Source organism: Protopterus annectens, chromosome 5.part0 (genome assembly GCF_019279795.1).
Source record: "Protopterus annectens isolate FY-2018-M chromosome 5.part0, PAN1.0, whole genome shotgun sequence".
Classification (NCBI taxonomy): Eukaryota; Metazoa; Chordata; order Ceratodontiformes; family Protopteridae; genus Protopterus; species Protopterus annectens.
The window spans coordinates 233180270-233193432 of NC_056735.1; the positions used below are offsets into that span (position 1 = coordinate 233180270).

At 38.2% G+C, this 13163-nt stretch overlaps 1 protein-coding gene across 2 annotated transcripts in view; it reads right to left on the bottom strand.

Moving 5' to 3' along the window:
- LOC122802555 (NACHT, LRR and PYD domains-containing protein 3-like) overlaps nucleotides 1–13163 on the bottom strand; it is an 826460-nt gene that overhangs the window by 177798 nt on the left and 635499 nt on the right. For both annotated transcript variants that reach the window (XM_044072217.1, XM_044072216.1), the window contains exon 13: nucleotides 12367–12537. In XM_044072217.1, the coding sequence (XP_043928152.1) occupies nucleotides 12367–12537 (171 nt within the window). The remainder of the gene's footprint in view (nucleotides 1–12366; nucleotides 12538–13163) is intronic.

Genomic DNA, 13163 nt, shown 5'->3' on the forward strand with positions numbered 1-13163 from the left:
ATGGTGTCAAGTTGCCAGTCCGGCACCCAACCTTCCACAGAAGGCACACACATGCACACACTCTCACCTAGGGCCAATTTAGAGTATCCAATCCACCTACAGCATGTCTTTGGGATGTGGGAGGAAACCGGAGCACCCGGGGGAAACCCACGCGACCAGAGGGAGGACATGCAGACTCAACACAGAAGGCGCCCCCAGCCAAGGATCAAACCGGAGAACCTCTTGCTGTGAGGCGGCAATGCTAACCACTGCACCACCGTGGCCGCCCAAAGATATGAGACACTCTGTTTTTAATATGCAGTAATCATGTGATGAAAGTTATGTGCTTAAAGTCATGTAATAAAAACATTATGTGATAAAAACAGTCATATGATATCAATAACACAAAGTTATATACGACTGACATTTTTGTAAGAAATATTTTAAAAACAGAAATAATTATCGCAACATCAAACAATAATTTATATTATTGTGATCTTCATTTTAAGAGCTCTAGTGATACTGATAGATTCAGTCAGACCTGGGGGGTGGCTGGCATTATGTCTGAGCTGCCAATAAAGGTCACGATATTCCAAAAAAATTCCCAACTCCCCCTACTTGAAGTCATGTTAATTCTTCCAGCACCATGAAAGTGAACTTGGAAACCTCTTGCAGCAACCAGCATGTTTACTTAACCCATTGTTTATTAAACCCTTTCTGATCTTGTAAACATGCTCATATAGTCTTTCCCTTGGTGCGTTCAGTTTTGTCAATGCAGAGCATGTCACAAGATGAACGGTTAGCTAAATAAACAACTGCTGTAGTCTGACAATTTTTGTTGACTTATTCAAATGTTAACAAGTGAAGCATCAATATTTCATTGCATCCACTGACATTAATAAAGTGATAAAATGACATAACTTGCAGTGACCACATTTCCTGGTCCCCCCAGTTCTATGTCAGTTTTTTAGTTATTCTCAGCCTTAAATTCTAGTGTATTTTTAATGTTAGTACCTTTTTTGTAAATAAATTCAGCAGTAGTACCTAATGCCTCTCTAGTGTTGTCAAAATGATAAATCATTCTCCATTTATTATGGGTTATTTTTGATGTCATGCACATTGTTGCTGTAAGTTAAAATCATAAATCTCTGAAAATCAGTAGATTGTGATGGATTCTTAGGCCATCTTCATTATTACTTTTGAGAGTAGGGATGAATCTTTGTGCCCTCTCTTCCTGCGTATATTTCATGGTGTCGAGATGATTAGGGTACCCATAATCCCAAACATACCACTTATGTTGATCACCTCACTGCAAAAGTTGTCATCAGATATTAATCTGGAAAGATGGACCATCTGACCTTTTACCAGATTATTTTTTTTCTGTTTGAGATGGTGGCAAGTCTTGTAGTGCAAATAACAATTTGAAAAAGTCTTTGTGGAAGATACTTGAGGAATAGCAGCATATAAAAAAATTCTTATATAGCCACACATCTAAGTAAGTGATGTAAAGTTGTATATATAATGTGGAAATAAGTAGTATCTTCCAAAAGCTGTAGAAATATAGCACCTCTTAAGTCACTTGTCAAAAAATAAAGATGACATTTAAGTACCTGAAGTAATCCTTGCAGTAGCTCTTATAGGAGTTAGAAAATACAAAATTAGTTTTCCAGTATCACAAGACCAAATTAGTGTATATGGGGCACATGCTGCCCCCATTGCTGCTCCACTAATCTGGGGGTAAAATTCCCCCTCAAAGGTAATGAAATTACAGTCTGTATTTTTACTTCTAACAACTTAATGTCCTTAGCTGAAAGGGAAGCATCTCCCATTACACATTCCCTGAACTACTTTAAATCTAGGTCATCTTGTATAATAAAAAAGTCACTAAGATAGTATCCACAGAGAAATCCACTTTTTATTGACTTCATATAAAAAATGCCAGGAATCTTTCAATATGTAATGAAACCTTTTACTGTTGTTTTTAATTTGAAGTCAATAAATTTATCATGTGATTCCATTTTTGAACACCCCGCCACAACAAAAGGTTTAATTGTGGGCTAGGGGGTTGTTTACACTCTTGTGGATTTTAGGTATTGCAAATATATTTGCTGTCTTTGGGTGAATAGTAAAAGAAGTTGTGGAGATCAATGTTAGTAATATCAGTTAATAACAGATACTTAACTTAACAAGTCAATATTTCTATCATCTATGCTAATTTTATGCAGGGACATAAAAGAATAGGTATTATAATCATTCAACATACATAGCATTTTCCTCATATACTCCATAGCCTGCATTATCACCACCCGCCTCCTTTATAAGGTTTCATGATTCTTGTTGCATGATAGTTATTTTAACAGTGTGCGCTCTTCTGATGTCAGTCTCAAGAGTGTTTTTCAAATATTTAGACCATGGGATTTAGATGGAATTAAATGTACTTCTTTTCTTAAGGTGAGCTTCATTCTGACACTTCCCTTCACTATTCTTAAAGTACAAAGCCAAGTTGAGTTTATGCATGCATAACTTGAGATTAAGCAGTGTCTCTAGTAGGTTGAGAAAGAATGAAAGTAAACCCCTTTCAAAGAGAACATTGTGAAGAGCTGTGATGGTTAAAGGGGTTTAATTATAAATCTTGAAGTTGTCATCAAAAATATTTAATATACCTGATGGCTAAGGCAAGGTATCCTCAAGTTCCATCAAGACATCTGCTTCTGTTAAAAAATTAATCGGTGTGGAAATTATTTCCTCCTGTGGTTCTGCCCTCTGCTCTGCCTCTCCTGGTTGATGTTGTCCAGTGTATCTTGGTGCTTTGTTGTTACAGTGATAAAAATATGGATCAGATGAGGGTTGGATGTTTTGTTCCTTTATCCTGTAAGAACATCTCAGTGGCATGGAAGGGGGAGCTCCTCAGAATCATGTGCATCAGTCATCTGGGCAGTGATGTCAATACTAGATTCCACAGATCTGTAATTGTAATTGTGGTGCTGGAATAAAATTAACATGACTTCAGGCAGGGAGAGCTGGGGAAACCTTTTGGAAATATCACTTAACTTTACTGGCAGCTCAGACGTAATGCCAACCACCTTCAGTTCTGAATGAATCTATCAGTATCATTAGCATTCTAAAAATGAAGGCAGCAAGAATACAAACAATTTTTTGATGTTAGGATATTTATTTATTTATGTTTTTAAAATATTTCTTAAAAAAGTGTCAATCATTGTATATAATTTTGTGTTACAGAAGTCATATAACTGTGTTTTATCACACAATGTGGTTATCACATGATTTTCTTCACATAATTACTGCATATTTAATGCGATGTCCCTTAGAACTTTATTATTTCTAAAGCAGTCTTGCTTTTTAAGATGAAAGAGCTAAAACAAAGTTCCAATAAAATGAGTACTATGGTGAGGACATAGCATGACTTTTGATCTGTGACTATTATCATAGTAATAGATTTACAGTACATTACATACTACATGGACAATATTATAAGGTATCAACAGAAAGCTGACATCGTTGTAGACACATTTACCACTCATACAGGGCCTCTGTCTTGTACAGCCAGGATAATTCTGCCAGTATCTCAGTATGCAAGTATAGCACAAATCTGAATTATTTCTCATTTTGATGATAACATCTAGATGAACAGCTTCGCTGCTGATAGTAGGTGTATAGACAGCATGGGTTCTGAGACACTGACACCCACTTATCACGTTGTGAAGATCTGTTTGTTGAACAGTTATCATGTTTATATTGTTTGTGTGGCTGTCATGGTTCAAGAGTTATTGACAGTTAATTTCAAGTATGCTCTTAGAAAAGGATTGTCTGAAAAAACATCATATGATGCTCCGTTGTTCTTATGGAGGTAGTTGTAGACAATTTCTGTCTTGTTTACCTGCTAGCAGTCATACTAAACTACCTGAGAAAATTATCGAAGTGTGTGTGTGTGTGTGTGTGTGTGTGTGTGTGTGTGTGTGTGTGTGTGTGTGTGTGTGTGTGTTCATTTATAACACCAGCAATTAAAGCATATCAGTTCTTCCTAGATATTTAAACTTGTCATGGTAAAATACAAAAAAGCCTTGCTTTGTACTATTGTACATAAATAACCACACTTCAAGAGAAAGTGTTAACACAAGAATACTGAATCGCATCTTTACTGTTACTATTCATATTTTACTACCGACCAATGCTTAGTATGCAGCTATTAAGCATATGGGTCCACAAGCTATTATTTCATTCTGCAGTGGTGCAGTGGTGTAGCAGTTTGAGATAACTATGGCCTACCTGACTGATAAAGTACTTACCTTTGTGTTTTCCATTCCACAGCTCAGCACTAATTTGACTGTCACTGGTCAATATACTGCTGCTTTTCTCTGAATAAGCAGATCAGATTCATCATTAAAAGTCAGATCAAGCATTCTGCCAGCATATAACTTCCTGGACACATGCTTCATTGTAGCGAATTTGCTTACTAAAACAAAATAGCAATAAAATGCCAAAGTATGTTTCTTCCCCTCCCAGTGTCAACTTTCAGGAGAAACTCAACAAGGAGGCAGGTTTTGTAAGAAACGGGAATTTATCTGATCAATAAGGGATCTATTTTATCACTTCTCTTGAAACCACTTTCTGATATGACTTACTGATCTTTAGCAGAAAAAATTCTACATAGAGAATCTGTGCCCCGATTCAGATTTCTTGGCATCCATGTATGACAAAATTGTGCTTCGTGCTGTATCTTCACCCTTAGTGTAAGTAACGTCATTCACAGTCAGTTCAACACATTGCTGTATTATGCTTTTGAAATTATGATCATGACTAAAAAAAATGCATTGTGATTGTCTTTGGCTTGGATAGCTATTTTAGTCTCAAGTTTGGCTTTGGTGGATTTTAATAAGCTCCTGAGCTGTTTGCTTACATCAGTGACAAGGGCTTTAACATTCTGGGAATTACTCTTCTTACATTTGGTCATAATTCTTTTCCTTTTATCAAAAACTTATTGATGTTACGGTTTCACTATGTGGGTTTTTTTCTGGGGTTTATCCTGCTTTTGTTCCTATAGGGTGCATCTATGGAACTGTTAATTTGCTGGTATAGTGTGGTGGTGATGTACATTTCTGCGCATTCAGTTGAGTTAGCTGGGTTTGGTGGGGATTTGAAGCTTGCCAATGTATCACTTAGGAGAAAGTACTTTGTCTTAAAGAAATTTCTAAGATTGCCTTGGGTGGAAGGGTTCTCTGGTTTCAGTTTTATTTCGAAGGAGACTGAGTTATACTCATACCTAACAAGTGATGAAGATATGCAAGGGATGGTGCAAGATGTTGCCATATTAGTAAGGACAAGAACCAACATGTTATTTCCCCCTAGTGGGTATCTTGATTAATTGTTCCAGGGTGTTTGTACAGAAAAAATCCAGGAATCTCTGTGCTTGTGCAGTAGTGGTGGTGTAGGTATCCTAATTTATAGTTGGATAGTTTAGATCATCTGGAAAAAAACATATTGTTTAGCACTAAGTGATTCTAGTTGCTGTAGATATGCAATGTGGCTTTCTTGTGTCATAGAGGGAGCTCTCTAGTTAGCTAATATATGGTAGGGGAACTTTCCTGATGGTTATTTGGACATGAAGACGCTGTAGTGCATCATGCTGTTTTAACAGCCTTGATGTGAGCTCTTCTGGATGAAGACTGAACACCTGCACCTTTTTCCTCCCTTCTATGTAGTAGGTGGTCTAAACATGTGGAAAGTGTTATAGCACTGCACATCTGGAGTGCTCCCTGCTATTTTAAAACCTGTCTCAGTCACTACATAGACACAAGTGCCATCTAGGGTGAGAAGGGCTTGTAGGGAGTGGAGTTTCTTGTTTAGACACTTAGCATTGATAAGTAACACCTTTGTATTTTCCTTTGCTTGTTTCGTTATGTTGGTAGGTTTATCAGGTTGACAATGCCTAAAAAGAAACTGTGGGGGTGGACAATGTCTTTGCCAATAATCAAAAGGGAACAGATGCAGGCCATCCCCATCAAAGAAGTGTAGTCTGTTGAAAATATCCATTCAGGCTGACAAATGTTGGACCCCCTTTGAATGATACCAAACACTAAGCCAAGTATTAAGTTAATTATCTTTTGTTCATATAGTGGCTTCATCCTTGCAGACAGTAGAATACTGCTCTATGTTAGGCTCATACCTGCCTGGGACACATAGTCTGATAGCTCCATCATGTCTGTCTTCATACAGTACAGGGAGGTACATCTCAAGTCATTGACACCAGCATGAACTATTTCAGAGTCATACTGGTACTTGTTCAAGGACTTGAGTGCATGTGTGATCTGATAGATCCTGGCACCAGACAAGCAAGTAATCATCACTCTTTCCTTGCTCAGCCTGGTAACAGGCACATCTGTATGTCTTATAACGGAGTCACCTATAACAAGAATGTTTGATTGGGTCAATGCCTGTCTTCCAGGCTCAGCATCTGTGACTTTGTGACTCCTTGTGCTATGTGAGAAGGTAGGCTTAACTTGGTGAGTGTGCTTTGTGCCTGTGTGATTTTTTGGAGTTCTTTGAGGTTTTTGGCAAGTTAATCTTTAGAACATCAGCATATGATGGATTATGTGTATTGTGATGGCCTTGGCGAGGTACGATGTGTGGTGTACTGCTGACAATTTTGTTGCCTGAGTGTACTGTGTACGAGATTTTTGCCTCCAAGGATATTGCATATGTTCATCTCTCACATACCGTGTTATGCTGTTTGAGTAACAGATAATCACCAGACAGCATAAAACACTTCTTACACTGTCTCAAGATATTCATATCAGTTAGGCTGGCTAGAGAAGTTGTGGGAAAGTACTGGCCCATGACACTGACAGGGATGACTCTAGGGGCAGGGCTAACTATAACTGCTTGGTATTTGGTCTATTTATGATAATGTTTAGTTGGACTTGCTACTAAATATTTAAAGTTCAATAGAAAAAAAACTATCCTGGAAACCTTCTGTCACCAGCAAGAAGCAGTAAACTAACTATAGTAAAAAAAGCTCACTAATTTAACACTAAAATCAGTGCAAGCAGTATCAGTACTCCAATATTAAACAGTTTTATCAAAAGTCTTTTAGCCCGGTGAGCAGTTTAAGGGAAGATACTTTGTAAATTGACACTTATGTACTTATTGTTGACAGGGACTGTTTGGGTCTTCATCTTTTCTGATGAGACTCAAAGTCTGCATAAGCTACAAGCACTGTTAGTGACTCCCTGCTAGTTATTTTTTCTACCCACCCGTTATTTTTTCACCTACCCTTGCATTCCTTGATCTGCTTTACTTGGTAATGTTATTCTTTCCACTCTTACTGTAAATTGAGCTTCATAAGTTCCTCCTTTTCTATACTTCTGATTATATATTGAATTATTTATTTGCCTTTCCTTGTGCTTATTTCGAAAATAAGTGCATTCTGCCTTTCATTGTCTGTTCTACCAATTTACTTGCTCTGAGTTTATTATTTAGCTGGGTGCTGGATAAAATGTGTAATTTTACACTCTAGCAAGCACTTTTCTGTGTTTTTACATCAAGAGGTTGGTGGATTTTCCAACTAGTGACACTGGATGGTAGCCTGGTCTGTATAGGTTGGGGAAACAAACTAGAGATGCCTGAATGTAGTTTTTTTTTTTTGGAGGACTTATTAACTGCCTGGTCTTGTTTTTATTGCCTTTATAAATTGTGTACAATTGAATGGCTTTTGGCTCATTTTTACATTGAATTATCAAAAATCACACTTTTATAAGCTGTTTAAAGTACACTGCTGTATGTGTAACTTTAAGTTTGTTTGTGGTAGCATTTTACTCTGGACACTCCTTTAATGTGCTTTTACATTACTAGGACTGTGATTACTCATATAATGGCAGTAAGTATTTACCTGGTCTAGTTGAGCTAGGAAACACACAAAAGGGCTGTAAGTGTAGTTGTTGTATTGGCCAGAGGGCTCAGTTAGTTTTCTTTATTTCCAGTGGTGTTCTGTGACAGTGCCATGTACAGATGCAAACATTTGGAAACATCGCTTATTTTCATTATACTGTGAAAGTTTACTGTGCTAGTTACCTTACTACAGCACCTAGGACTTTTGCTATCAGAGAACATCTGATTTGGTGATGGGCAGCATCGCTGGTTAGGTTAGCTGCAGATTACACCACTTAAGCACCCTTCCCTCATCCAGTTACAAACACCCTCCACTCCTATCATTTCAAGTACACATTAGGACCTGTAACCATGGATAGGCACTTTCCTGCTGTCTCTGCATCCAGCTTGATGGACATTAGGTATCCTGAGGCAATGTAACAATTGTCTTATGTACAGTGACAACCACTTAATTCTTGAACAGCCAAATGCAGTATGTGAGAGATGTAGCTACACATTGACATTGGAGGTCAGACTCTCACATATAGACACAAAAATCAACAACTATGTCAGCAACTCACACATCACTCACTGCACCCGCAAAGGACCACACACATAGACCCACATACACAGCGGTGCTCACAAGTGACTCAGCCAAACTTCAAAGGCCTCTCAGACGCACTCCTCAGAAACTCTACATGTACACAAACAAGACCATTCTCATCACAACACATAAAGCAACATCTCATTGTGCCTCATCTATCAAGCCCATAAGGCAAAACACTCCATGACCCAATATTGTGGTCATAGGAGACACCATGGTGAGACACACTGATGTCCTTCTTACCAGACTGGGTAAAGGGTAGATTACGGTTAGTTGTCAGGGGCCTGGATTCACCAGATCATGCAAGCAGTAAGGTCACTTACCACTAAGTACCAGTATGACTCAGTCATAGTCCATGTGGGCATGAATGACCTGAGATATACCTGCTTGGACTATATGAAAAGAGATATAATTGAGCTCACAGAGCATGTGTCACAGGCAGGTACTATGAGCCTAGCATTCAGCAGCATTCTACCATCTCCAAGGATGATGCCATAATACCAGCAGAAAAATGATTGACTTTAACAATTGGTTTAGCCACTGGTGTGATTCCAAAGGCATCCAATACTTGTCAGTTTGGGAAGAAATGTCTCACAGGCCATGCTGCTTTGCCAGGGATGGTCTTCACCTGTCACCTCTAGGCTTTCAAATACTGGTCAAAATATTATCCACCCCTATAGTGCCTTTTTAGGCATTGCGAAACAGACAAACCTTCTAATATAGTAAAAACTAATCAGAATAATCTGTAGCTGTTACTGATCAGTGCTAGGAGCCTGAACAAGAAACTGCACTTTCTGGAAGCTCTCCTCACCCTGGAGAATGCTGATGTCTATGCTCTATGCAATCACTGAAACATGGTTTAAAGCAGCAGTGCATGACTGTAATGCCTTTCATACATTCCGACCATCCACTGAACATGAAAGAGCAAAAGGTGAACGTGTATCTATCCACATAAAGGATAACACACCTCAAGGCTACTTCCTATTCAATTAACCATGGAAAATCCATTACCATATTCTTGCTAGCTACAGGTCCTCCACTATGAACCTGGAAACCCATACATCATACCTGAAGTTACAAGAATCACTCGCCATCCAGCCCAATACCATACTCATGGGTGATTTTAACTACCCCTCCATTAATTGGGAGGCATACACAGCCATTAACATGCAGGCCCAAAGATTTCTTGACTCTTTAAACTCAAATGCCCTGGAGCAGCTAGCCTGCTGTCCCACTAGGGGATCAAATATCCTAGATCTGGTACTCACAAATATGGGAGAGTGCTGCATTTCCCCTAGTGTTATGTCCTCACTGGTAAGATCAAATCACAAAGTTGTCTCCCTTGAAACTAAAGTAAAACTAGTCCAGCACCCAACCCTAGAAAATTTAAGAACTTCTTTAAGGTAAACTACCCCCTATTAAGGGATGGCATAGCTATTTCCCAAGCTCCTTAAATCCAGAAAACACAGAAAACTAAGCACTGGCATACATGAAAGCCCTGTATGACCATATAAACAACTGCATAGAAACGGCAGTACCAAACTAAAATAAATCCAGGTCAAACCGTAAAAACAAGTCACCCTAGTGGACCTCTTGTAGTAATAGATTGTACAACAAAAAGAAAGAAATCCTGTTGAGAGAAGTATGAAGAAATGTGCACAGAAGAGCAGTAAGTCCCTCATTAGTCTAAACAACCGAATTAGAGAACTAGTCAAGTCTCTGAAAGCAGACTTTGATATAAAAATAGCCTCCAAAGCTAAGGATAACCATAATGCATTTTTAGTTATGTCCGCAATCTTCAGGGCAGCATTGAACAATGTGTGGAATTAGTTATACATAGCATCATCTATACTAAGCCAAAGACATTGCAAATCTGCCATGATGGTCTAGATCAGATAAATGATTGGTGCAAGAATTATGGACTAAAACTAAATGCAAAAAAATAAAAAAAGAATTACCACACCCTCATGGAAGACAAATACCCCTGCAAATTACAACATCAATAGCTCACCCCTTAGAGTAGAATCAGAGATCTAGGCATACCAATAGTTAGTAGCCTATAGCTTGACTGCTGTGTGTCCACAGTAGTGAGTAAATCCTTTTATGTGTTACAAGTTATAAGTAAAGGTATGGCATGCCGATCCAAGGAAATTATAGTCCTGCTGTACTTAGTCCTCATTAGAGCAATAGTACAATACTCCATTTGGCATGTACTTGACTAGGCACTTACAGCAGCTGGAGTGACCTCAGAGGTTTCTCACAAAGAAAATTACTCTATCTTCTGCTGACTATTAATGGGGTGGCTTATGCCTGACCTTCAAGGCACTCATAAATCCAGCTCTGAAGGAGCTGCTACACATCCACAAGTCAAACAGCATGAGGGTCACCCAATCTAGGAATCTAAATTTAGTCATCAACTGAAACAAACCATGATGGATAGACAGATATATGTCTCAGAGTTTGCCCCTTCTTTGGAACAGGCTTCCTATTCACATTAATCCGAGCACTTCCCTGGTGCTATTCAAATGCAGTTTGGATCAATGGATGAGGAATCAGAAATTGGCACCAGGGGTAGTGCCTATATCGCTTATAAACAGGGGCAATCTGTAATATACTCAATGTGCAGGCACAAATAAATATCATCCTCTTGCCCCTAGGGGCCATACATTGGATAAAACTGGGTTATATTGGATAGGCTTGTAATGGCCATTAAGCCATTGGCCTAGTAATCTTCTATGAACCTAAGAGTCAATAAAATGGGAGAGGGAGGCAATTATGCTGTCAAATTATAAGGTGCAGGCAACAACAGATACACTGGGTTTAAGAACACAGCTATGACAGGATGAGTGATAAGGAAAAAACAATTAGACCCCTAGCTCAGAGATGACATGCCTGGAACTGCCTTAATTCAAAGACTAGTCATGAACTAGCCTAACATAGGCTCAGTACATAATACTGAAACCAGGGTTTAATAACAACAGTTGGAGCACCTACACAACAAAATGTAATGCAACTATATGGACTGTTAAAATGAACAGATGAAGAAATGAAAACACATATTTCTTTCTCTATATGAAGATTAGGATCATAGTAAGATCATAGTGAGATCCTGACTTCACAGTAAACTGAAGAGTGTGTGGTGATAGGAGTCATGCTGCATACTGCTGCAAAGTTGATTTTGACTACTTTCTTGCCTTACATTATCCCAAACCTACTTTCTAGTTTTATAAACTGAAAAATGTAAATGAAAAGGCATCTTACGTATAAATAGTGACAGCTGAGGGATATAGGTCATTCAAATAGAATAGGAAATAGGCTTTTAAAATTTGGATCCATGTGTGATCCTGGGACAGATGACAAGGGGAAGAGTAACTCATTCAAGCCTACAGTGCCTTTTTGTATATTTCCAGTTAACATCCATAACTCCTTATGATGTTCAGACCTTTCTTGGGTTTGACTTTTTAACTGATTTACCAGCTTAATAGGGAGGATTAGAAAAAGCAAGGATTTATTAATAAAATGACACTAAGATTATTAATCTATGATGTACTGCAGCAGAAAAGCCTTGATTGTCCTGTGCTTTTCAAGTTCTTTTTTTTCAGAAAATACTCTGGAATGCAAGGATATGTGTAGGCTGTAAGAGGAACAACAGTACATACCACATAGGTGTTAATGCGATAAGGTTAGGGACAGCCTTAACTGCTCGATACAGAGAGCATTAACTGTGCTGTACGAAAAGCACCAATTGTACAACACACAGAGCATTAACTATGCTAGACAAAAAGCATTAATTATACTATACAGAGAGTATTAACTAAGCTATACAGGGAGCACAACGAGTAATAGTCTCTAAATTAATTATTTCAATTCTGTGTAGCATCTGCATTTCCAGTACTTACTTCAGCTTCTGAATCCTGCAGTTTGGGTCCTTTAATCCAATGCAAAGACTTTTAATTCCTGAATCATCGAGTCTATTTCCACTTAAATCCAATTCCAGAAGAGACTTATTATTGCAGAGAACAGAACAAAGTTGTTCACATGAAGTCATTTTCAATCTGTTACCACTGATGCTATAGCCATTTGGAACATAAAAAATAAAAAAAAATGATTTACATTTATAAAGTATAACATGTACATCATTGTTTAAACTAACATTAATTTTTAGATATGCAGCTCTTTAGCAAGATTTGGTTAAAACTGAACACCAACACAAGCAATAGCAAGGAAAATAGTGTTACATTAAAGTAAATCAGTTACAGTCATGGGCCAGAACTATAAATATATATATATATATACATACACACACACACACACACACACACACATATATATATATATATATATATATATATATATATATATATGGGTCCCCTTCACATGGTCGACTCTTCAGAAAGTCGACTTTCATATGGCCGAGACCATATGATTGACTTTCAAAAAGCCGACCATGGGGAACCGCTATCGCCGTACAGTGCGGAATGGGAAAATTTCCCTCTTCCGCACTGTAGTGCGAACTTGGAGTTGGTATATTTAAATTACGGGGGTGTGTGGGGGTGCAAGGGGGCTATGCCCCCCTGATAATAGTTTAAGGTAAGTGTTTGTTCATCGGTTCATAAGTTCATACTAGGCTATCTGCCCTAGGGCATTTATAAGCCTAGCCAGAATATGTTTGGCTTTCGCCACCCATTTTAAATTA